The sequence below is a fragment of the Kogia breviceps genome, chromosome 18 (assembly GCF_026419965.1).
Source record: "Kogia breviceps isolate mKogBre1 chromosome 18, mKogBre1 haplotype 1, whole genome shotgun sequence".
Taxonomy (NCBI): Eukaryota; Metazoa; Chordata; class Mammalia; order Artiodactyla; family Physeteridae; genus Kogia; species Kogia breviceps.
Genome location: NC_081327.1, coordinates 1,925,859 through 1,951,246, shown reverse-complemented (window position 1 = coordinate 1,951,246; position 25,388 = coordinate 1,925,859). Strand labels below are relative to the sequence as shown.

Here is a 25,388-nt window from a genome sequence, read left to right as displayed (position 1 = left end):
ATCATCATGTAAGATAGAACTACTGGGGGCAGTTCAGGGCCCTCCCTCCCCAGCAGGAGCCAGTGGGAGATATTCGGGGTTGGGATCAGTCTTCAGGGTCAACACTTCCCCATCAGCCGTGCCCTGGAGACCCTCCCCACTGCCACCTGCCCACAGGTTTCCACCCCATGTGTGTCTCACCTCCTTTCTCCGGCGGCTTGGTCTGCACCTCCTCCGTTTCCTGGCCCTCGATGGTGCTGAGAGGTAGCATCGTGACGCTACAGGTGCTCCCTATGGACAGGAGACCAGAGCAGTCAGTGTCTGGGCTGGGAACCCAGACGGCCCAGGTGTGAACCCCAGCACCGCTCTCAGGTGTCGGATGGACTCAGACAGCTCCATCCCCTCCCCAAGTCTCCAGGTCCCCAACATCCAAGGGGAAGTGTTGGCAATGCCTCCCTCCTAGAGTGGCTTCCAAGGCCCAGTGTGTGATGTGGGGAGAGCGATTGCCATGGCACCTGGCAAGGGCAAGGGCAGGGGTCATGGGTGTGGGGTTTATGCCCCTTTAAGAATAGAAAAATTATGACACAAAGTGCTGGAACCCTGGAGGTAAATGTCAGTTAACTGGGTATCAAAAGGGCCTCTGGAGTCTGGCATACAGCAGGCACTAAATAAGTGCACTCATGGTCAGCATTCTCAGTGCCGTATTTCAACCCTGTCCTAAGGCTACAAGATAGCTTGACCAAGTAGTACATACCAGGACCTCTCTTCCCTGTCCCTGGGGGCCTCTTCTGGTACAGGATGCTCAAGTGACAGCCTCTCAGGACTGCTTGACGACGAGGGAGGCGGCCCACAGACCCCTCACCACGGCCCCTGGGGAGGGGCCAGCACTGCTGCAATGGTGCCTGGCAGCAGCCTCAGCTGTGGGGTGCTGGGGCCCCGCCTCCACCGCAGCTTTACCCTCGCTGGGACTTTGGCCCGTGTGTCTGGAAGGTGCACTGGGGGGTTCCAGCCTGCCGGTCACTAGCCGAGAGATCTCAAGGATCAAGCTCGCCAGACTTAACAGCAAGATTACAAGAAATACACAGCAAAATATTTGAATTTCAGATACACAAATCAGTTTTTAGTATAAGTAGCTCCCAAACACTGCATGGGACGTGTCTACATTAAAAAAATCACCCTGTATTTACTTTGCCAAGTTATGTTTAAGTATAGGTCAGAAATATCTGGGACACAGTTCCACTGAAAGGTAATTCTTTGTCTGAAATTCAAATTGAAGTGTGCATCCTGTACCTTACCTAACAAGCCCAGACTGAGCTGGTATTTAACCTCTGTGCTGTCAGGTTTCCCCTCCATGAAAATAAGGACAATGAATGATTAAACATGAGGGTTGAATATGATTAAACACATGTCAGCTATTGAGAACACAGCCTGACACAGAGTCAGGCAGTTTATGTGTTGGATCGAACTCTGTGGTTATCGGTGGGGGGGAGGGCGGTTAGGACGCCTCTCCCTCCACCTCCTCTCCCACCCCCACCTTCCCTGCATCACTGTCCCTGCTGCCAGGACCTTCCAACCTGGCCTCTGACCTCTGATCTCCCGCAGCACCCCTCCCCAACCCCTCCAGACCCTGGTTCTGGGCCAGGTCTTCCAGGGAAGACAGAACCTTATGGAAGAAGCTCCGCAGGTCACAGAGCTTCATGCTTCAGAGCAGCTGAGGCACGAGGGCCTGGCTTCCGGTTCAAGTGTGGCTGGGGAGTTAGGGCTGGCCCGGCAGGGCCTTCAGACACACGATGACCCCCCAGGGACTTGGTGATTCCCCATCAGGGACTCACACGCACACTCCAGCACCCCAGGATGTTCTCTGAAAACCTCTGAGACGCCCTCTGAGCCCACAGACCTATTTTTAAAAATTGAGACCCACCGGTAGACACACACACACACACACACACACACACGGGACACACACAACGGCAGATGCACAGCCTGAAAATACAAGTCACCCTCTCCAACACAATTGCCCTTGGCCGACACCCTGGGCTCACGCAGATGCCCCTCTACGCCACCAGGACGCTCCCAGCCCCCACCTGCATCCAGACATGAGCCCCCAGAATAACTGGAGGCTCAAAAACCCTTTTGCAATCACCTTATTCCTCAGCGAATCATCCTATGTGTCCTCAGCGGACCCCCAAACGCCTCCAAAAGGCTCCCTACCCCACGTTGTCCCCCAAACTCCCCTCTGGATTCCCCCCAGGCCTTTCCAGTGTCCTTACAGCACGCCCCCCCCCACCTCCCGCCTCCTCCATCCAACTACAGAGCCCCCCGTCTGCGCCTCCTACCACCTAAAACCTCTGGATCAGGACCCGGGCTCCTCCTCCGCCTGTCCTGCACGGAGTCCCCGCCACCCCTACTCCGGACACCCCAGCCTCCTCTGTCCCTTCCAGCCTCCTCTCCAGCTAGTGGCCAGAGAAATCATAGGACCCTGACTTCTCCCGAGGCTCAGAGGGGATGAGGACTCGGGTTGCCCTCAGGGGAGACGCGGGTTCCTGAAGGGGCCCCACCGTGGGCACCATCGGGCCTCAGGGGCTCCTAGAAAGCAGCTCCTGCGCCCCATTGCCCTGAACGCACCTGCGCATCTTGGCCTGGTGCCCCGCCCTCCCCGCGGAGACCCCGCAGCGCCATCCGGCCGCCACCTCTCCACCCACCCCCGGCCCCCCGCCCCTCGCTGCGTCCCCGCCCTGATGGCGCCGACCCTTCAGAGCTGCGGCCTTGGGACTGACCTCCGGACCCGGGTCTATCTGCGCCCCTTGGCAGAAGCGGGAGGGCTTGCTCAGTGCTTGTCCTTGGCGCCCGAGCAGCGCTGGCTCCGGAGATGCCCGGGGAATCTGTGGACAAACTCACGTGAATGAACGGGGCCGAGTTGCTCAGCAACACACAGAAACCCCCAACCCCCGCCCCCAAGCACAAGTCAGGTGGTGAAAACAGTGTCTGACAGCAGCACAGGCGTCAGAGTATTAGCTGCAATTTTATCATTGGGGGGGGTGGTCAAGAGGCCTCTTCCTCCACGAAGGCCCCCAGCCTGCCAGCATCACTATCCTTGTTACTGAGGGGCTCCTACTGGGCCTCAGAATCCGTCCCCTCCCCCAGCGCCCCTCCCCCACCGCCCAGGCCAGGCTCTCCTAGGAAAGGCACAGAGGCTCCTGCTTCAGAGGCACTGCGGCCTGGGGACCCCTTGGGGGTGGCTGGAGGACAGGGTGGGTCCTGCAGGATCATCAGGCACACAGTGAATCCCTCCCACGAGGTGACCTCCCGCCCAGGACTCACACCCCTACTCACAGTGGGATACTTTCAACATCTCAGAGACACCCCCTTGGCCTCGGTGTCCTACTTGTACAATTTAAGACCCACCTGGAGATCCTCAAATACACACAAATGGGCAAGTAACACATCCCGAGGTTCAGTAACACTCAGGCACGTGCACGCACACACACACACACGTGCAGATATACACAGCTTCAAATACTGGGCACGCCAGGCACACACACACGCAGGACACACACATCTGCACGCTTAAAACTCAAAGGGCACCCTATGGGACACTCAGACCACCTCTGCCTGACACCCCAGGGTCCAGCCTCAGTCTCACCTGGGGACCCATCCCCCCAGAGGCCTCCCCCTCTCAGATGCCCCCTGTCACTCCCCTTTGGACCCCCCCAGCTCCTACTCACAGTGGCTCACGTTAAACCTCAGAATCACTCCTTCAGCCTTGTAGGCTTCAAAACATTGAGACCTCCTAGCAGATCAGACAGACAAATATGCAGAAATCCATCCAAAAGCTCAGCAACACCCAGTCATGCACACACACAGAAACACACACACACACACACACACACTGCAGACACACACCCACACTGCAGTCACAGACATTCCTAGAAAATCAGAGACACCCCCTCAGCTTGCAGGCCTTTTAGAAACAATACGACCCACTCACAGATCCACACACACAAACGTGCAGATTCAGATTCACAGAGCTCGAAACAGCAGACACCCCAGACAGACATAGACATACAGACACACAGACACACACACACACACACACACACACTAACTTGTAGAAACATATTTTCAAACAAATACTTTGGAAAGCAGGGCATAAAGACACAAACACATCTGCAGACACATCTCAAAACTCAAAATCACCCTCCGGACACATGATCCCCTCTGGCTGACACCCAGGACCGACCCTAGGTCTCACCCAGGGCCCATTCCCCAGAGGCTGCCCCTCCAAGATGCGCGCCCCCGGCAAGCTCCTAGCCACCACCCTCAGGCAGGCACGGGCGTGCAAAATCGCTGGAGGCTCGAAAACCCTTTTCCAAGCGCCCTTCTCACAAGCTTCCTCTGGCTCCCCCAAAAGCCTCCGGAGGGGCTTCACGACCCTCCCCACTCCCCACATGCCCTCTGGACTCCCCCCACCCAAGTCATTTTCCTACGTTCTGTTCGGTCAATTCGGTTACTAGCCCCCGACCCCCAACCGATCTCTCCAGTGTCCCACCCCCATACCTCCCGCCTCCTCCATCAAACTACGAAGCCCCCAGGTCTGACCCTCCTACCTCCTAAAATCTCGGGACCAGGACCCTGTTCCTCTTCCACCTGCCCTGGAAGGAGACCCAGCCATCCCCTAACCCGGACAGCCCAGTCCTCCTCGCTCCCCTCCAGCCTTCTGTCCTCTCAGTGGCCCGAGAAATCCTCGGACCAGGAGTCGCCCCGAGGCTCAGAAGGGTCTGAGGACTCTGGCCGCCCTCAGGGGAGACGCGGGTTCCTCAAGGGGCTGCACAGCGCGCACACCATCCAGTCTCAGGGGCTCCTAGGCAGCAGCTCCTGCGCCCCATTGCCCAGAACGCAACCGCGCATCCTGGCTGGGCGCCCCCGCCCTCCCCGCGGAGACCCCGCGGCGCCGTCCCGCCGCCCCCCGCCCCCTACTGCGCACTCGCACTGATGGCGCAGACCCTTCAGCGCTGCAGCCGCGGGACTGCCCTCCCCTCCCGGGTGGTGACTTGGCGCGGGCTTCGCGGGGGGCAGGGGCGGGGCGGGGCGGGCTAGCTCAGTGCTGGTCCCTGGCATCCTGCAGGGGGTCCAGAAAACGTGCCCGCCCGGGGAGGCGCAAGACAAAAAGCGCGAAAGGAGCCGCTCACGACCACCGCCCCTCTCCCGTCCACATAGATACTCAGGTCCAGTGACTGAAACAAAGTATAATGTCGTTAGGGTTTGAGGACTGCAAATCCTGGTCCTGCACCTCCTCTCTGACCCCAGCTTCCCTCCATCCCTGTCTCTGTTGCGGGGCTTTCCAACTGGGCCTCAGATAGCCGTCCTCCCCCCAGCGCCCCTCCCCCACGAGTCTAGCCTTCTGTCCTGGACCAGCTCTTCCAGGAGAAGGGAGGTGCGGGTTGACAGGGAAAAGCCGCAAGCTATGCTTCCGAGCAGCAGAGTCACAAGGGCCTGGGTGCTTGGGTCGGGGGAAGCGGTTCCTGGGGGCTGGCGGCCTGTCCTGCAGAATCATCAGAAGCACAGCGACCCCCAGGCAAGCGGTGACCCCTCTGCCAGACGCCCACACACTCACTGCTACTCAAAATGGCACACCTCCAAAGCCCCCGAGGTATCACCTCAGCCTCCCAGGCCTGCTGGTACCAATTGAGACCCACTTGCCATGGGCACACAGGTGCAGAAACACAGCCCACGTGGGCTGGTCGGTAAGGATGGTCCTTACCCTTACGCCTCACTGGCCAGACCTTAATCAATGCACTACCAGCACGGTAGGTGAGAAATGCTGTCCTTCGTTCAGGTAGCAATAGCCCAGCTGAGACTCAGGGGTCTAATGTCCCGGAAGAAAGGGGAAACTGGATGTAGGGGAACTTTGGTTTCTGCAAGCGTGGTGAAAACTTCCAACAGGATAAAATATATGGAAAAGAGTACGTCTCCTTCCCCTCCAGCTCTGCCCGCCGTGTTCCCCCCTTAGACTAATCCCCACTGGCATTAACGGATTTCTTATCTACGCTTTCAGAGATAAAGATTTATTCATTTATTTGTATGCTTAATTATATGTTCATTTATAGGTTTAATTATGCATGTATACGCATGTGTGTATATAAACAAATATATTTCATCTGCCACTAGCCACCTGTTTCTTTTTTTACATAAATGATATCCTACTATACACACTCTTGATTTTGTTTTCTCCTTTTAGCTAACGAATATATTTTGGAAATCTTGCCATATCAGTCTATACAGAACTGCCTCATTCTTTTTGATGGTGGTAGACTATTCCTCTGAATGACTTTACCATGATTTGTTTAACCAGGTCTCCTAAGACTGGATAGTTGGGTGGCTTCTGGTTTTTTCTTACTACTAACACAACTGAAATGACCTTCCTTGACAATGTGTCATTGCACACAATCGGAAGCTTCTCAGGACAGGTTTTAGAACGGAAAGAATTGCATCAGAGCCTATGTGCATTTCAAATTGGGGGACAGCTCTTGCCAAAGTGCTCTACACAAAGAGTGCCAGATGAGAACCCAACCAACAATGCATTTGGAGAGGCCAAGTCAGTATACGAACACATTTTTTATTATTAGTTTTTTGAACACATTTTTTAATCTTTACCAGCTGCTGGGTGAAAACATGGTTAGAAGCAGTTTCATTTCTTTACTATGAATTATCTTTCCATATATCTCGCCAATTTTTGATTGGGTCATTGGTCTTTTTCTTATCTATTTGTAAGTGTTCTTTACATATTAAGGATATTGATCTTTCCTCTGTAATGTGCACTGAATGTACTTTTGATCCATTTCTTATTCAAATTTTGACTTTATTTATGGTGTCAGTAAAAGATTTTGGAATAAATGAATGAATAACTTAATTGACTATCAAGTTTCAAGCCTGACCTGCAGATCAGAACTCACTGGGCAGTGCCAGATTCCCGGACAAGAGGGAATGGGTGAATATTAAGGTAATTTGCAAAACCAGACAGACACGAAGGTCAATTAAATATTTGTAGATTTCATGCACACTCCCTGCACTTGCTAAGGCTTATTTGGCTATAACTCCACTTAACACGTCCAAAATTAAATGAACCCTTATCATCCTACTTCTGTCCCTCCCAAGTCATCCTCAACTTGGAACCCAGCACCTCCCGTGGCTCAAGCCAGAATTCATGAAGTCATCCAAGACGCCCTCCACAGGGACTTCCCTGGTGGTCCAGTGGCTAAGCCTCTGCGCTCCCAATGCAGGGGGCGTGGATTCAACCCTGCACGCTGCACGGTGTGGCCAAAAGGGGAAAAACGGGACGCCCCCCACTCCTTGGTCTTCCACATCCAATCCCTAGCACACCCTTTGGCTCAATCTCATCTATGTGTCCTGAAGCTGTTGAGAAGCATCAGTCAGTTACCTTGTTCTGTCAAAGGTCTCATAGCAAATATTTTAGCCTTTCTGAACCAACAAGTCTCTGTTGCAGCTAAAAGACTTTGCAGGAAAGCAGCCCAGACTGTCAATAAGGAATGGACGTGGCTGTGCCAGCGAGCCCTTCTTTACACAACAGGCTGTGGCTGGATGGCCAGAGTCTGCCCACCCCTGACTTAGAGAATTTCCTGCACCAGCTCCTGCAGTAGATGAAGCCAAGCTGCTCCTGGGAAAGGCGCAGTCTGGGGAGAAATGAAAACAGCTATACTTTATTTTTTAAAGATATAGTTTGTGAAAATTTGAATCCCGTGATGTTGAAAAAGTGTAATATTAAAAATAGCCATAGAGTCTTGATTTATGTTCAAAAACTGAAATAATAATCTTCTTTAAAAAGCTCTCATGAGCCTCGTTCTTCTCTCCTACAAATTGGGGATCATATTAGCTCCTATTTCCTAGCACTCTGGTGAGGGTAACACGAGATCATCTATGTAACGTGCTCAGCACCATACCTGGCAGGTGGAAAGTGCCCAGGAAATGTTAGCATTTATCCAACATTATCGGTAACCGACTGGTTAATCTGCCGCAAACAGAGGAGGGTGTCCTGCGGGCAGGGCACTGGCCAGCCTGAGACTCGAACAGCCCAGAGGACCGTGCATGGAGCCAAGAGTCTCCAAGAGCCATTGACAAGATGCTGCATCTGGCTGTGCTTCTTCAGTCTCTCACAGCACCAAGCCCACTTCCTCACTTTCTGGGGGCTACACTTTGTGATAATTCTGATAGCCTATGAGATCTAAAGCAGTCCTGAGACAGACCCTTCTGTGCCCATGGAAATGTTCTGTATCTGCAGTGCCCTGTGTGGTGGCCCCTGGCCACGTTTGGCCACTGACATGTGCCTGGCAGGGCTGAGAAACTGTTTTGAACTTTATGTTTAATTTGTTTACATTGAAATGTCTTTTTGACAGATACAGATTTCTGATAACTTTCGAATCATACCACTGAACTGGGTAAGAAATTAAAGAATTCAAATGGAAAACCTGATGACTTCATAAATTGTTAACACAAGATTAAGATAAACAAGGATTAGTTCCATAGGACTCAGTGAAGGGATGAATATGTTTTTAATTTTTATGGCTTTTTGTCTGAACTATCACTGGCTTTTAATCTTTGTTTTCTAGACATTAGGAAGCATTTCACTTTCAACTAATTATGGCAGCAATTTGGTAAATTACACCTTTGTAAGCAGAATTGAAACATTTATATTTTCTCTCTACCTGATCCTTCCAGAATTTGGAAACTCTTAGTATTCTGATTTTTATGACAACATAGTTATTTGCATAAGTTCAATAAGAATCTATTCTCCTTATAACAGGACATAAATGGAAACACTTGTTTTATTACCACTGCTTTGACTGGCATGTCATATTTAAGAATATGCACAGAATCAGATATGACTAGACAGCTTTAAAGAACCAAGGTGAACTTTATGGAGCCATAAAGCCCCTTGGAAAAATAACCTGGCACCTTGCTTCAGAGTTCCCAGCAACACTACCTGGTAGGTGGAGGAATCTCAAGACACGTTGGAGACCTTGAGAAGAGAGGAAACCACCCAAATCTTTAGATATCACAGGTGGAATATAACTGGTCTATGGAGAGGACCGCTGACCTCAACCTCATCTCACAACGATGCTCAAACACAGGAGAAATTATATTCAGACCAGGACAAAAAGAAGATGGCATCAGAAGTAGACGGCTATCCCAAGATGCCAGACCTGACCCGTGTGTTTATTTATACTGTTTTTTGATTGTGAGGACTTTTGCATGTGAATGAAATGTTTTGCTATCATTAGCACAATCCTATGCAGAGTTTAAAGATTATCCCAGTTGTTGGGTTTATGGTCCATTACCTACGTCCAGTACTACTGGGTTATCTTGGTGGATTTCTCCTCTGCAAGACTCTAATTGGATAGACCTTAAGAAATTTATTCTAGAAGAAAGAAGTTATACTTCTGTTGGGGCCATTATTTTTTTTCTTATTGAAGTATAGTTGATATATAATATATTAGTTTTGGGTGAATAACATAATGATTTGATATTTTTATAGATTATTCTCCATTTAAAGTTATTACAAAATAATGGCTATATTTCCCTGTGCTGTACAATACATCCTTGTTGCTTATTTATTTTATACATAGTAATGTGTAACTCTTAACCCCCTACCCTTATCTTGCCCCTCCTCCCCTCCCCAGTGGTAAACACTAGTTTGTTTTCTACATCTGTGAGTCTGTTCCTGTTTTGTTATGTTCATTTGTTTGTTTTATTGTTTAGATGTCACATATAATAGTATGGAGTATTTGTCTTTCTCTGTCTGACTTATTTCACTAAGGCTAATATCTTCCAGGTCTATCCATGTTGTTGCAAATGGCAGAATTTCATTCTTTTTTATGACTGAGTACTATTCCTTTGTGTGTGTGTGTGTGTGTGTGTGTGTGTGTGTGTGTGTGTGTGTGTGTGTGTAAGATGTTATATGTGTATAACATCTTTATCCATTCATGTGGGGTTGGACACTTAGGTCACTTCCATATCTTGGCAATTGTAAATAATGCTGCAATGAACACTGGGGTACATGTATCTTTTCAAATTAGTGTTTTCTTTTTGTTGTATATATATTTATATATATACCCATGAGTGGGCTTGCAGGATCATATGGTAGCTCTATTTTTAGTTTTTTAAGGAACCTCCATACTGTTTTCCACAGTGGCTGCACCAATTTACATTCCGACTAAGAGTACAGGAGGGTTCCATTTTCTCCACACTTATTACTATTTATAATAATAAGCATTTTTTATTTATAGAGTTTTTGATGATGGTCATTCTGACTGGTGTGAGGTGATACCTCATTGTAGTTTTGATTTACATTTCTCTAATAATTAGCAATACTGAGCATCCTTCCGTGTGCCTGTTGGCCATCTGTATGTCTTCTTTGCGGAAATGTCTATTTAGGTCTTTTGCCCTTTTTTTTGATTGGGTTGTTTGTTTGTTTTTGATATTGAGTTGTATGAGCTCTTTGTATATTTTAGAAATTAAGCCCTTGTCCATCACATCAGTCGCAAATATTTTCTCCCATTCAGTAGGTTGTGTCCTTATTTTGTTGATGATTTCCTTTGCTGTGCAAAAGCTTTTAAGTTTAATATGGTCCCATTTGTTCATTTTTTGCTTTTATTTCTTCTGCTTTGGGAGACTGATCCAAAAAAAATATTGCTCTGATTTATGTCAAAGAGTGTTCTGCCTTGTCCTCTTTCAGAAGTTTATGGTTTTGGGTCTTACACTTGGGTCCTTAATCCATTTTTAGTTTATTTTTGTATATGGTGTGAGAAAATGTTCTAATTTTACTCTTTCACATGTAGTGTGTAAATTTCCCACCACCACTTTTTGAAGAGAATTTCTGTTCCCCATTGCATATTCTTGCCCTTTTATGGTCATAGATTAATTGACCATATGTGTGCGGGTTTATTTGTGGGCTCTTTATTCTGTTCCATTGATCTATGTGTATGTTTTTGTGCCAGTATCATGCTGTTTTGATTACTGTAGCTTTTTGCATAGTCTAATGTCAGTGAGCATTATTACTCCAGCTCTATTCTTTTCCCTTAAGATTGCTTTGGCAATTCAGATCTTTTGTGGTTCCATATGAATTTTAGTATTTGTTTTAGTTCTGTGAAAAAAGTCCTTGGTATTTTGATAGGGATTGCATTAAATCTCTAGTTTGCTTTGTTTAGTATGGACATTTAACAATATTAATACTTCCAATGATGAACATGGGGTACCTTTCCATTTCTTTTTATCATCTTCAATTCCTTTATCGATGTTTTATAGTTTTCAGAGTAAAGGTTTTTAAGCTCCTTGGTTAATTTTATTCCAAGGTATTTTATTCTTTTTAATGCCATTTTAAACAGGATTGCTTTCTTGTTTCTCTTTGTGATAGTTCATTACTATTGTATAAAAATCAACAGATTTTCGTATATTAATCTTGTAACCTTCAACTTCACTGAATTCATTTATTAGTTCTGATAGCTTTTTTAATTTATTTTTTTACTGAAGTATAGTTGATTTACAATGTTGTGTTAATTTTTGCTGTACAGTAAAGTGACTGAGCTATACACACATATATATGTGTTCTTTTAAAAATTCTTTTCCATTATGATTTACCCCAGGATATTGAATATAGTTCCCTATGCTATAGAGTAGGACCTTGTTGTAATTCTAATAGTTTTGGTGGAGACTTTAGTGTTTTCTGTATACAGTATGACATCATCTGCAAATGGTGACAGCTTTACTTCTTCCCTTCTAATTTGGATGCCTTTTATTTCCTTCTCTTGTCTGACTACTGTGGTTAGGACTTCCAATACTATGTAAAACAGCAGTGCATCCTTGTCTTCTTCCTGATTTTACAGGAAATGCTTTCAGCTTTCACCATCTAGTATGATGTTCCTGTGGGTTTGTCATAAATGTCTTTTTTTCAGTTGAGGTATGTTCCCTCTATACCCACTTTCATCAGAGTTTTCATCATGAACGGAGGTTGAACTTTGCCAAATGCTTTCTCGGTGTCTCTTAGATGATCATGTGACTTTTAGACTTCCTTTTGTTAATGTGGTGTATCACATTGATTGATTTGCAGATATTGAACTATCCTTGAATCCCTGGAATAAAACACACTTGATCCTGGTGTATGATACTTTTTATATATTATCATATTCAATTTGCTAATATTTTGTTGAGGATTTTTACACCTTTATTCATTGGTCTGTAATTTTCTTTTTTGTCATGTCTTTGCTTTATTTGGGTCACTACTCATATTACAAGATGGGACCCCCTCACTTAGCCAATCAAACTACTTGCTCTGACCATAGCCATAAAAATGAATCATATTTCATACATATGGCCAACAGGCACATGAAAAGATGCTAAACATCGCTAATTAGTAAAGAAATGCAAATAAAAACTACAATGAGGTACCACTTCTCATCAGAATGACCATCATTAAAAAGTCTACAAATAACAAATGCTTGAGAGGGTGTGGAGAAAAGGGAACCCTCTTACACTGTTGGTGGGAATGTAAATTGGTGCAGCCACTATGGAGAACAATACGGATGTTCCTCAAAAAACTAAAAATAGAGTTGCCACATGATCCTGCAATCCCACTCCTGGGCATATAGCTGGACAAAACTATAATTCAAAAAGATACATGCACCCCAATGTTCATAGCAGCACTATTCACAATAGCCAAGACATGGAAACAATCTAAATGTCCATCAACAGATGAATGGATAAAGAAGATGTGGTACTTATATGCAATGGAATACTACTCAGCCATGAAAACAAATGAAATAATGCCATTTGCAGCAACATGGATGGACCTAGAGTTTATCAAAGTAAGTGAAGTAAGTCAGAAAGAGAAAGACAAATATCATATGATATCACTTATATGTGGAGTCTAAAATATGACACAAATGAACTTATCTATGAAACAGACTCACAGACATAGAGGACAGACTTGTGGTTGCCAAAGGTAGGGGGTTGGGGAGGGATGGATTGGGAGTTTTGGATTAGCAGATGCAAGTTATTATATATAGGATGAATAAACCACAAGGTCCTACTGTATAGCACAGGGGAGTATATTTAATATCCTCTGATAGGGATTCCCTGGTGGTGCAGTGGTTAAGAATCCTCCTGCCAGTGCAGGGGACATGGGTTCGAGCCCTGGTCGGGGAAGATCCCACATGCCACGGAGCAACTAAGCCCACATGGTTCAACTACTGAAGTCTGCATGTCTAGAGCCCGTGCTCCACAACAAGAGAAGCCACTGCAATGAGAAGTCTGTGCACCTCAACGAAGAGTAGCCTCCGCTCACCGCAACTGGAGAAAGCCCACGCGCAGCTACGAAGACCCAACGCAGCCAAAAATAAATAAACAAACAAACAACAAATAAATATATCCTCTGATGAACGATAATGGAAAAGAATATGAAAAGTATGTACATATACGTGTAAATGAATCACTTTGCTGTACAGCAGAAATTAACACAACATTGTAAATCAACTATACTTTAACAAAATAAATTTTTTAAATGAATCATCTTTAAAAGTTACTCAAGCTCAATCAGAGCAATGAGGGAAATTTCAGTCCAAGAATATAACTTTCTGGTTTTTAGGAGGGACTGTCCCTCAGTTACAGGATGAATTTATATTGCAAATATCAGGGTATGGTCATTGAAATTTAAGGGTTTCCCTTATGTGGAGGAAAATTAAATCATACTAAGGATAATCAGCCTAATGACTACAGGGAACTGGGCTGGCTGATTTATGAACAATGCTAATATATCATTTCTCTTAGTGAGTGATTGGTATGTAATAGTTAGTGATTTGGTGTGGGATTGGTATGTAATAGACAGGGACAAACGACCTGGGATATACTGGGTTGCACCTAATGGAATTTCTTGTCTTAAACATTTACTTATGACGTTACTAGCTATATTGCTTGTATTCTGCCTATTTACAATATTGTTATTTCTTGCATTAAGAATTGTGTGACTGGGACTTCCCTGGTGGCGCAGTGGGTAAGACTCCACGCTCCCAATGCAGGGGGCCCGGGTTTGATCCCTCGTCGGGGAACTAGATCCCGCATGCATGCCACAACTAAGAAGCCTGCATGCTGCAACAAAGATCCCATGTGCCACAGCTAAGACCTGACGCAGCCAAAATAAATAAATAAATATTTTAAAAAATAAAAAAGAATTGTGTGACTGAGCCTCCAATAAATATAATGATGCCTAGGCGACTTGAAACACCTGATCAAATATATAGTTCTACGTGAGATCAGTGATCGTAATAGTGTAATTCTAGATATGGGAAGAAGCAACAAGAGGGAACCATTTCCTGGACCATAAGGGACTAGTAAGATAGGTGGTCCAGAGACATGTATGGCTACCATTAACAGGGCATAGTCCAGCAATAACACATTGAATGGCCTATCAGTTAGATACTCGCCTGAGCTAGCAACAAACCTTACTAGCGCTGAGGGAGAAATTGGCTATAAAATGCCTCCCAAACCTTGGTTGAATTTATGACCAAGAGGAGGGCACTGCCAACAAAAGAAGGTTCCCCACCACCCACTTCTATAAAAATGAAGTCATTAGCCACTGCAGTTGATACCAACAATACATCCGGAAAGTAATTAAGAGTGAAGATCAGGCTGAGGTACTCTATGCTCTGGGAAAACCGGGAGAAAGGCTTTCAGATAGTTAGATATTTTCAGGAGAAAATTTTAAAAACCACTATTCTTGTATCTTCTCATACTTAGAAAAGCTCTAAAATCATAAGTGACATATGTGTTCCTTGTGACTAACAGTACCCTTCTACCAAGCTGTGTGCTTCATTGCACATACACGTTCTCCCAAATCACAAAGAATCTGACTTCCTACCTACCTTTAGGAGCAGTTCCGCAGAGCTCTCTGAGAGGCTCTCTCTTGGGCTATAGTCCTCAGTAAGTCCCCAAATACTGAAACTCACAGCTCTCACATTGTGCATTTTCACTTCAGTCGACAATTTCTGTGGATTTTGTTGTTGTTGTAGTTAAGTGGCATTACTGTGTCTAAAGATAAGTGCTACATGCATATTCCAAGTATTTATGCAATATCTGAAGAGGTAAGTGAATGAATGCTATGAATCTTGGAGGGTATGAATGTTGGAAGATGCTCTTCCACTCACAGTCGTGTGACCATCTGGGAAAGTCCCAGTGTCCACATGTGTGAGGTTTTTACCATGACGGTTAAGGGCATAGACTCTGGAGCCAGCCTGCCTGGGTTTGAATCTTGGCTTGGCTACTTATGATCTGTGTGACCTGAACTCTCTGTGCCTCTGTTCTCTTGTCTTGGAAAGAGAGATAACAGAACCTGTCACGTGGTTGTGAGGATTAAGGGAATCGAAAAGTGTAAAGAAATTAGCTCAGTGCTTACCACGTGGTCAGTGCTCAAGAAACATTCCTTTTTATTTTTTTGGCCATGCCATGTGGCATGGGGGATCTTAGTTCCCTGACCAGGGATCAAACCCGTTGCACCTATATTGGGAGCTTGGAGTCTTAATCAGGAAAGTCCCCAAATATTCCTTATTCTAAATATTTGTGTAAAAATGGAGGAGATCCTAGTCAATGGGAGAGAGATACAGAACTGAAGAGTACACTTATTCACTCATGTATTCATTACAGCCTGGTGCTGAGGATAAATTAACTTAACAGACCCAGTCAGTAGGGACACAATAGCCATTGTCCTCTGCTATAATAATAGAAGCAGGGCTCCCCTGGTGGCGCAGTGGTTGAGAGTCCGCCTGCCGACGCAGGGGACGCGGGTTCGTGCCCCGGTCCGGGAGGATCCCACGTGCCGCGGAGCGGCTGGGCCCGTGAGCCATGGCAGCTGAGCTTGCGCGACCAGAGCTTGTGCTCCGCAACGGGAGAGGCCACAACAGTGAGAGGCCCGCGTACCGAAAAAAATTAAAAAAAAAAAAAAAAAAAAAAAAGAGTAATAGAAGCAATTAGGTGAGCACAGGATTGCCCAGCTAAGGACTACACTTCCCAGCATCTCTTGCAGCTAGATGTGGTCATGTGACTATGCTCTGGCCAATGAGGTCTGAGGAGAAGTGATCTGGGCATCTTGTAGGAGTTGCCCTTTGAAGGACTGAAGTGTGTCTTCCCCTTCCCTCATCCTCCTCCCCTTCCCCTGAGCCACAGTGTGGACGGGATGTGGGGGGGAGCCCTCTCCAGCCACGTGGCACAGAGCACCAAGCTCAAAGGACCCTGGCTGCCCAACTCCAAGGCGTGTCTACACCTTTGCCCCGAGAGGTTAACACACAGACCACCAACACGGAGGACAAATCAACTTCGGCAGATTTAAGCAGCTGTATTCTGGGATTTTACATCACAGTAGCCCAGCAGGCATGTTTTGGGAGCGCGGGGTCTAGAGCGGGAAGCAGAGGGACCTCGGGTGTTAGGAAAGGCAGAGGATGCTGAGGCAGCACAGGGGACATTCCCACGCCTGGATCTCCTCATACTCTGCACCAGGCTTGGAAGGGGAGGTGCAGTTCGAGCCAGGTTTCAAAGGTTCAGGAGGAAACTGGGAATCAGAGTCAGAGTCATCCGTTTCCAGGTAATAGGCGAAGCAAACAGTTGGCTTAAAGGAACGAGAACACAGAAGAAAGAGAAGAACGTTAGTGCCCTGGGTAGCATCCACTCTCCCAAGGGTGAGGGCTGAGCACGTGCACTCAGGGGCAGCCCACCTGGGGCTGAATTCCAACGTGGCTACAAACAGCAGGGGGTCCTGGGGCAAGCGCCCTGACCTTCCCCTGCCTCAGTTTACACTTCTGTATAATGAAGTATAAATAAGTGCTTTCTCAAAGGGGAGTGTGAGGATTGAAAAGGATAATCCAAGAAAAGGATCTTTAACAGTGCTTGCTCCTTAGTGAGAGGGTTTTTCTTCTACTCAGTGCCCTCATGTTTGCAAAACAGTTCCTCCCCCAAATGTCCTTGGTGTGGGTTTCTCAACCTCTAAGGACATTTTGGGGCGGGATCATCCTTTGCAGTGGATGCTGCGCGCTGTGCATGGCAGGATGTTGAGAGGCAACCCTGGCCTCTACCTGCTGTACACCAGCAGCATCACCCGTTCAGTTGTGACGGCTAAAGATGTGTCCAGACATTGAAGGTGTCTGCAGGGGGAGAAACTGCCTCTGGTTGAAAATCACCTCCTCATCCATACTTCTGTTCTCTGAGTTTGGGGAAAGGTAAGGACCTTCTACCCCACACACTCCCATGGTCATGTGGCCCAGGCTGGGGCAATTAGGGTCCTGCATCCCCTCAGCTGGTGATTGGTTCAGTGGTGGGCAAAGTACCCAAAATGGGCCAAACAGAATGCTCTCCATGTCTAAGATTTTTGCTTCATGAAAAATGTGTCCCAACTGATCTCTTATTAGCTAGCTGCACGGAGAAAACAAAACCAGAGAGTATTCGGTAGAGAAGTCGGACAAGTATTTCTTCCGGGTACATCAGCAATGATGGCAGACAGACCTCGTGTGCATCTAGATGTGATGTCTAGAAAAGGACAGGGCATCACTTAGGGGGTATTCCAGAGATCATAGTTACCCCGAATCTCATTCACGGGGAAATGGTTAAAAAATAAATAAACAAACAAAGAAAGAAATAAAACAATATGGGGTGGGGTGACTCTGGTCTTTAAAGTTGTCATAGGCAAGAAAGGTTGAGGAGATTTTCCAGATTAAAGAGGTCTAAAGATACATTACTAAGCACAATACCTGGACCAGAATGGACTTTGTGCTTTGGGGAAAAGAACGAGAAAAAAAAAAAAGGTAGTATGTAGCTAATTCACAAAACAGGAATATGGACATGGATTAGATGAAAGTGTGCATAAGGATAAAAGCCTGAATGATACACAGTCCCACGCTTATGTAAGAGTATATTCTATATCTAAGGTGATAGACTGAGGAATGTATATATAAATATATATATTAGAGAGAACATGAAAATAAAAAATATTAACAATTGGTGAATTTGGATGATCTTTGTACTGCTTTGCAAAATCTGTGACTCTTACATTCTTTTCTAATAACATTTCTAGAGAGTCCTCCCTGGGTCTGCTGCAGGCACTAATAGGAAAGGTGCTCTTGCGAGCATCCTCACCCTATGCCTCCCCTGACCTCTCCCCGCGGCACCCCTGGTTCCCCATCAGGGCCGCTCCAAACTCCTCTCCTGCCTGTTAAGCATCTCAGAGACAGAGCAGACGCCTCATTGGCTACGGTTGAGTCACGTGCCCAGCCTGGAACCAATCATAGGGAACCTTGGCATTGCTGGCTCTGATTGGTCAGGGGCATACCTGGAGCTGCTCTGAGGATGGGATCAGAACTATCCATAGTGGATGGAGACAGGTGGTCCCCCAAGAACAATCAAGGGTGTTAGTAGGAGAAGGAGGAATGATATTCAGGTGGGCAAAGCCACAGCTGCCTACGCAGGAGGGACCCTTACGTAATTCATTCCCTCACTTAATCAGCCCATGTGTATACAGTGCCTAACGCTGGTTACATCTGTTCTAGGTAGGGGGATATGCCATTGAACAACAGAGGAGGTTGCTGCTCTCCAAGAACCACTCTAGTAGGGAACACAGATGATGAACACACAGATACAGGTATGCTCTCAGGTAGCAATAATAACGCTGAAGAAATTGAGCAAAGCAAGGGGTTAGAGAGAAATGAGGCAAAAGTGAGCAAGGGAGGCTTCATGGAGGAGGTGACATCGGAGCAGAGGTAGGAAATTAGGAAAGAAAAGAAGGCAGGAAAGAGGGCAGCATCTCCAAGAAAACCATTCCCCAGAGCTGGGGCTACATCCTCAAGGGTACAAGGGGCACCGAGCCACCCAAGGGTCTCCACTGGGCAGAGGGGGTGGTGGATATGCCTTTCCTCTCAGAACCCACGGGACTCTGGTCAAGGGAGGAAACAAGCAGACTTACCAAGGGACAGATCGGCAGGAGTTTGGCTGACATCCTTCCCTCCTTTTTGGAGGGATTGTTCAGCAGATCATCAGGATCCTCAGAAGGCAGGGCTGAGGGAGGAGGAAAGAGGCATGAGGCCATCTTGCCCTCTGAGGCTTGAGTAACAATAATAATAAAATCTTCATCATGAACCCTTGACAAGAGCTAATATATGCAGAGTACTTGCTACGTGCCAGGCACGCTTTTAAGCATTTTACAAGCATTAGCTTGATTGGTTGTTCGTTATAACTCCCTGAAATAACTACTATTATCATCTCATTTTACAGATGAGGAAACTGAGGCACAGAAAGGTTAGGGATGTGGCACAGCAGCGCCTGCAGACATGCATTAAATTGCATCCTGAAGTCTCACAGGGAACAGACAGGGAATGTCAGTGAGTGGTGGGGCTGGGGTAAGACAACAGGGGTGCCCAGGCCACAAAAAGAAGCTCCAATTCATTCAGCTCCCAGGAGACACTGTTGTAGGCTCTGAACAGGGGAGAGACAGGACACACTCACATGAGGGGATGTCAGGGAGGTTCCCTCCTGGGAGCCCCTCAGGACCCTCCCTCCCCAGCAGGAGCCAGTGGGAGATATTTGGGGTTGGGATCAGTCTTCAGGGTCAACACTTCCCCATCAGCCGTGCCCTGGAGACCCTCCCCACTGCCACCTGCCCACAGGTTTCCACCCCATGTGTGTCTCACCTCCTTTCTCCGGTGGCTTGGTCTGCACCTCCTCCGTTTCCTGGCCCTCGATGGTGCTGAGAGGTAGCATCGTGACGCCACAGGGGCTCCCTATGGACAGGAGACCAGAGCAGTTAGTGTCTGGGCTGGGCACCCAGACGGCTCAGGTGTGAACCCCAGCACCGCTCTCAGGTGTCAGGTGGACTCAGACAGCTCTATCATCTCCCCAAGTCTCCAGGTCCCCAACATCCAAGGGGAAGTGTTGGCAATGCCTCCCTCCTAGAGTGGCTTCCAAGGCCCATTGCATAATTTGGGGAGAGCATTTGGCATGGTACCTGCCAAGGACAAGGCCACGGCTAATGATGCCTGGGTCTCATGTCCCTTTAAGAAAAGAATAGAAATATTACGACACAAAGTGCTGGGGCCTGAAGGTGCAGCTCAGTTAACTTTATATCAAAAGGGTCTGTGTTGTCTGGCATATACAGCAGGCACCCAATAAGCGCACTCATGGCCAGCATTCCCAGTGCTGTATTTCAGCCCGGTCCTAAGGCTACGCTGCAGCTCGACCAAACGGTTCAGACCAGGACCTCTCTTCCCTGTCCCTGGGGGCCTCTTCTGGTACAGAATGCTCAAGTGACCACCTCTCAGGACTGCTTGACGACGAGGGAGGCGGCCCACAGACCCCTCACCACGGCCCCTGGGGAGGGGCCAGCACTGCTGCAACGGTGCCTGGCAGCAGCCTCAGCTGTGGGGTGCTGGGGCCCCGCCTCCACCCCAGCTTTACCCGCGCTGGGACTTGGACCAGTGTGTCTGGAAGGTGCACTGGGGGGTTCCAGCCTGCCGGTCACTAGCCGAGAGATCTCAAGGATCAAGCTCGCCAGACTTAACAACCACAAGATTACAAGAAATACACAGCAAACCATTTGAATTTCAGATACACAAATCAGTTTTTAGTATAAGTAGCTCCCAAACACTGCATGGGACGTGTCTACATTAAAAAAATCACCCTGTATTTATTTTGCCAAGTTATGTTTAAGTATAGGCCAGAAATATCTGGGACACAGTTCCACTGAAAGGCAATTCTTTGTCTGAAATTCAAATTGAAGTGTGCATCCTGTACCTTACCTAACAAGCCCAGACTGAGCTGGTATTTAACCTCTGTGCTGTCAGGTTTCCCCTCCATGAAAATAAGGACAATGAATGATTAAACATGAGGGTTGAATATGATTAAACACATGTCAGCTATTGAGAACACAGCCTGACACAGAGTCAGGCAGTTTATGTGTTGGATCGAACTCTGTGGTTATCGGTGGGGGGGAGGGCGGCTAGGAGGCCTCTCCCTCCACCTCCTCTCCCTCCCCCACCTTCCCTGCATCACTGTCCCTGCTGCCAGGACCTTCCAACCTGGCCTCTGACCTCTGATCTCCCGCAGCACCCCTCCCCAACCCCTCCAGACCCTGGTTCTGGGCCAGGTCTTCCAGGGAAGACAGAACCTTATGGAAGAAGCTCCGCAGGTCACAGAGCTTCATGCTTCAGAGCAGCTGAGGCACGAGGGCCTGGCTTCCGGTTCAAGTGTGGCTGGGGCGTTAGGGCTGGCCCGGCAGGGCCTTCAGACACACGATGACCCCCCAGGGACTTGGTGATTCCCCATCAGGGACTCACACGCACACTCCAGCACCCCAGGATGTTCTCTGAAAACCTCTGAGACGCCCTCTGAGCCCACAGACCTATTTTTAAAAATTGAGACCCACCGGTAGACACACACACACACACACACACACACACACACACACACACGGGACACACACAACAGCAGATGCACAGCCTGAAAATACAAGTCACCCTCTCCAACACACTTGCCCTTGGCCGACACCCTGGCCCACCGCCCAGAGGCTGCCCCTCTAAGAGGCACGCCCCTGGCACGCTCGCAGCCCTAACCTGCAGCCAAGCAAGGGCACGCGCAGAGTCACGGGAGGCTGCACAGCCCTTTGCCAAGTGTCCTTCTCTTAAGTAAATCTTCATAAGCTTCCTCAGGTGCCCCCCCAAAGCCTCCAGGAGGGGCTCCACGCCTCCCGAATGGCCCTCTGGATGTTCTTTTAGGCTAATTCCGTACCTGGCCCCCTGATCCTGAAAAGACATCTCCCAGAGTATCCCCTCCCCCCATACCCCGGCCTCCTCCATCCAACTACAGAGCCCCCCGTCTGCGCCTCCTACCCCCGAAAACCTCAGGACCAGGACCCAGGCTCCTCCTCCGCCTGTCCTGCACGGACTCCCCGCCACCCCTACTGCTGACACCCCAGCCTCCTCGGTCCCCTCCACTCTTCCCTCCTCACAGTGGCCAGAGAAATCCTGACCTGGAGTCGCCCCGCGGCTCACGAGGACCTGAGCATCCCGGCCGCCCTCAGGGGAGACGCGGGCTCCTCCAGGGGCCCCACCGCGCGCCCCGTCGGGTCTCAGGGGCTCCTAGGCAGCCGCTCCTGGAACGCACCCGCACATCCCCGAGGAGACTCTGCAGCGCGATCCCGCGCCGCCCTGGCCCCAAACTGTCCCCGCCCTGATGACAGGGACCCTTCAGAGCTGTGGCCTTGGAACTGACCTCCCGACCTAGGTTCTGCCTGGGCCGCTGGGCAGGAGCGGGCGCGCTTGCTCAGTGCTTGTCCTTGGCGCCCGAGCAGCGCTGGCTCCAGAGATGCCCGAGGAGGCGGTGGACAAACTTGCGCGAATCAATGGGAATGAGTTGCTCAGCGATAAGCACAAACCCCCAACCCCCGCCCCCGAAAACAAGTCAGGTGGTGAAAACAGTCTCTGACAGCAGCACAGGCGTCAGAGTATTAGCTGCAATTTTATCATTGGGGGGGTGGTCAAGAGGCCTCTTCCTCCACGAAGGCCCCCAGCCTGCCAGCATCACTATCCTTGTTACTGAGGGGCTCCTACTGGGCCGCAGAATCCGTCCCCTCCCCCAGCGCCCCTCCCCCACCGCCCAGGCCAGGCTCTCCTAGGAAAGGCACAGAGGCTCCTGCTTCAGAGGCACTGCGGCCTGGGGACCCCTTGGGGGTGGCTGGAGGACAGGGTGGGTCCTGCAGGATCATCAGGCACACAGTGAATCCCTCCCACGAGGTGACCTCCCGCCCAGGACTCACACCCCTACTCACAGTGGGATACTTTCAACATCTCAGAGACACCCCCTTGGCCTCGGTGTCCTACTTGTACAATTTAAGACCCACCTGTAGATCCTCAAATACACACAAATGGGCAAGCAACACATCCCGAGGTTCAGTAACACTCAGGCACGTGCACGCACGCACACACACACACACACACGTGCAGATATACACAGCTTCAGATACCGGGCACGCCAGGCACACACACACGCAGGACACACACATCTGCACGCTTAAAACTCAAAGGGCACCCTATGGGACACTCAGACCACCTCTGCCTGACACCCCAGGGTCCGCCCTCAGTCTCACCTGGGGACCCATCCCCCCAGAGGCCTCCCCCTCTCAGATGCCCCCTGTCACTCCCCTTTGGACCCCCCCAGCTCCTACTCACAATGGCTCACTTTAAACCTCAGAATCACTCCTTCAGCCTTGTAGGCTTGAAAACATTGAGACCTCCTAGCAGATCAGACAGACAAATATGCAGAAATCCATCCACAGAAATACAGGCATGCAGACACACAGATACAGACATACACACACCTGGAAAATTGGAGTCACCCCCTCAGCCTTGCAAGCCTTTTAAGAACAGGAAAACCCACTTGCTCCCCACTTACAAATGTGCAGATTCAGATTCACACGACTTCAAACCACAGGTGATCCACGCAGACACAGCCACACAGACACACACACACAGTTTTCAGATAAACACGTTGGACACTGGGGCATAAAGACACAAACACACCTGCAGCCACATCTCAATACTCAGAATCACCCTCCAGACACATGATTCGCTCTGGCTGAACCCAGGACAGACCCAGGTCCCGTTGCTCATAAGCTGCTCCCTTTCACACGTGCGGACCAGTCATGCTCGCAGCCACCCCGACAGCCGGGCACTTACGCGCATAACCACTGTTGGCTCAAAAGCCATTTTCCAAAAGCCCTTCTCGTTCCCAAAACTTCATGCGCGTCCTCTGAGAACCCTCTTTCCGCAGCTCCAACGCCCCCCAAACTCCTTCAGGTATTCCCTCCAAATCATCCATCCATGCCCCGAGTCGGCCAAGTTCGTAACTGGCCCCCTTAACTCCCAACTGACCCCTCCAGGGTCCTGGAGGCCCCTTAATAACTGTCTGCCACCGCCATCAGATTAGCATGCCCCTCACATGGTGAAGAAATGAGCTCTCCAAATTCAGACACACAATCAGACTCTGCTGCAATCACACACCCACACAGAGACACATACACACCTAAGTACCCATTGACTTCACCTGTCAGAGAAAAATGCACACCCTTGGGCACAGCTTCGCAGAGTCAGACGCAGACTCACACAGACGCCTCACAAAGTCCGAATTCGTGCTGTGTGGAATCCCATTAAAATCTCCCGCCCTGGGACGGACAGACAAGGCCACATACTCCCCGGACCCCCGCAGAGCCACACGGCCACCCTGACACAGTCCCCTGCTGGCAAGCCAGTCACTCACTCACACCCACTCCCAGACCCTTCACCCTCGGAGACACAACAGGTCAAGGAAGGGGTGGCCGAGGACCCGCCCTCTGTCACTCCCATTAGCGCGCAGCCGAGCCATCCCCGCTTCCTCCACTGGCCGATACAGAGCCCTCCCCCCAACACACACACACACACACACACACACACACACACACACACACACACACACACACACACACACTGTCCCTCTCCCAACCCACCTCCTATCCTCTCCTGCCGAAAACTCACCGCTCGGCGCACTGTCTGCCTTCCCTCCGAGCCGAATGAAGGTGGGCGGAATTCAAACCTGGACCAAAGCGCTCCGAGAGCCGCCCACCGAACTACCTGTCCCAGAAGGCACCGCGCCTCGCCGCTCTAGCCTCTCCGTGTCGGCTAAGGAGCTCGAGCCCGGGTGGCGCTCGAGGACCTCTGGGAAATGTAGTCCCGAGACCGAAGGGGGCGGTCCAGGGACGCCAGAGTGGCGGAGGTGGGAGCAAGAAGTGGCATGCTCCTCCCCTTCTCACTCTAGAAAATAAAGCAGGCAACATCCTGTCCCTTACCTCTTTCCAAATTAAGGAAAGGGGGTGGTTAGGTAGAATAATAGCTCCCCAAAGAGGTCCATATCCTAATCCCCAGAGTTTGTGAATATGTTACTCTCCATGGCAAAAGGGACTTTTACTTCTTCCTTTCCAATTTGGATTCCCTTATTTCTTTTTCTTGCCTAATTGCTCTATCTAGGACTTCCAGTAGGATGTTGAATAGAGTGGTGAAAGTGGGAATCCATGTCTTGTTCCTGATTTTAAAGAAAAAGCTTTCAGCTTTTCACTATTGAGTATGGTGTTAATTGTTGACTTGTCATATTTGGCCTTTATTATGTTGAGATTGAACTGTCCTTGCAACCTAGGAATAAATCCCACCTGACCACGGTGAGTGATCCTTTTTTTTTCGTCTGTGCCACGTGGTTTGCAGGATTTCAGCTCCCAGACCAGGGACTGAACCTGGGCCCCAGCAGTGAAAATGCCAAGTCAACCACTGGATGGTCAGGGAATTCCCTGT

The 25,388-nt window shown here is 48.9% G+C and overlaps 1 protein-coding gene and 1 long non-coding RNA gene across 2 annotated transcripts in view; both read right to left on the bottom strand.

The window, feature by feature from the left end:
- LOC136793067 (uncharacterized) overlaps positions 1-24,682 on the bottom strand; it is a 28,565-nt gene extending 3,883 nt beyond the window's left edge. The window contains exons 1-5 of the mRNA XM_067019595.1: positions 24,582-24,682; positions 19,710-19,799; positions 4,587-4,703; positions 2,757-2,861; positions 181-270 (exon numbers count right to left, since the gene is read on the bottom strand). Coding sequence (XP_066875696.1) covers positions 181-270; positions 2,757-2,861; positions 4,587-4,703; positions 19,710-19,779 — 382 coding nt within the window. The 5' untranslated portion in view covers positions 19,780-19,799; positions 24,582-24,682. The remainder of the gene's footprint in view (positions 1-180; positions 271-2,756; positions 2,862-4,586; positions 4,704-19,709; positions 19,800-24,581) is intronic.
- LOC136793095 (uncharacterized) lies at positions 16,342-19,073 on the bottom strand. The gene is made up of 2 exons (XR_010837892.1): positions 18,986-19,073; positions 16,342-16,642 (listed from the first exon to the last, which is right to left on the bottom strand). It is a non-coding gene; the product is annotated as an uncharacterized lncRNA (long non-coding RNA).
- Positions 24,683-25,388: the final 706 nt, after the last annotated feature.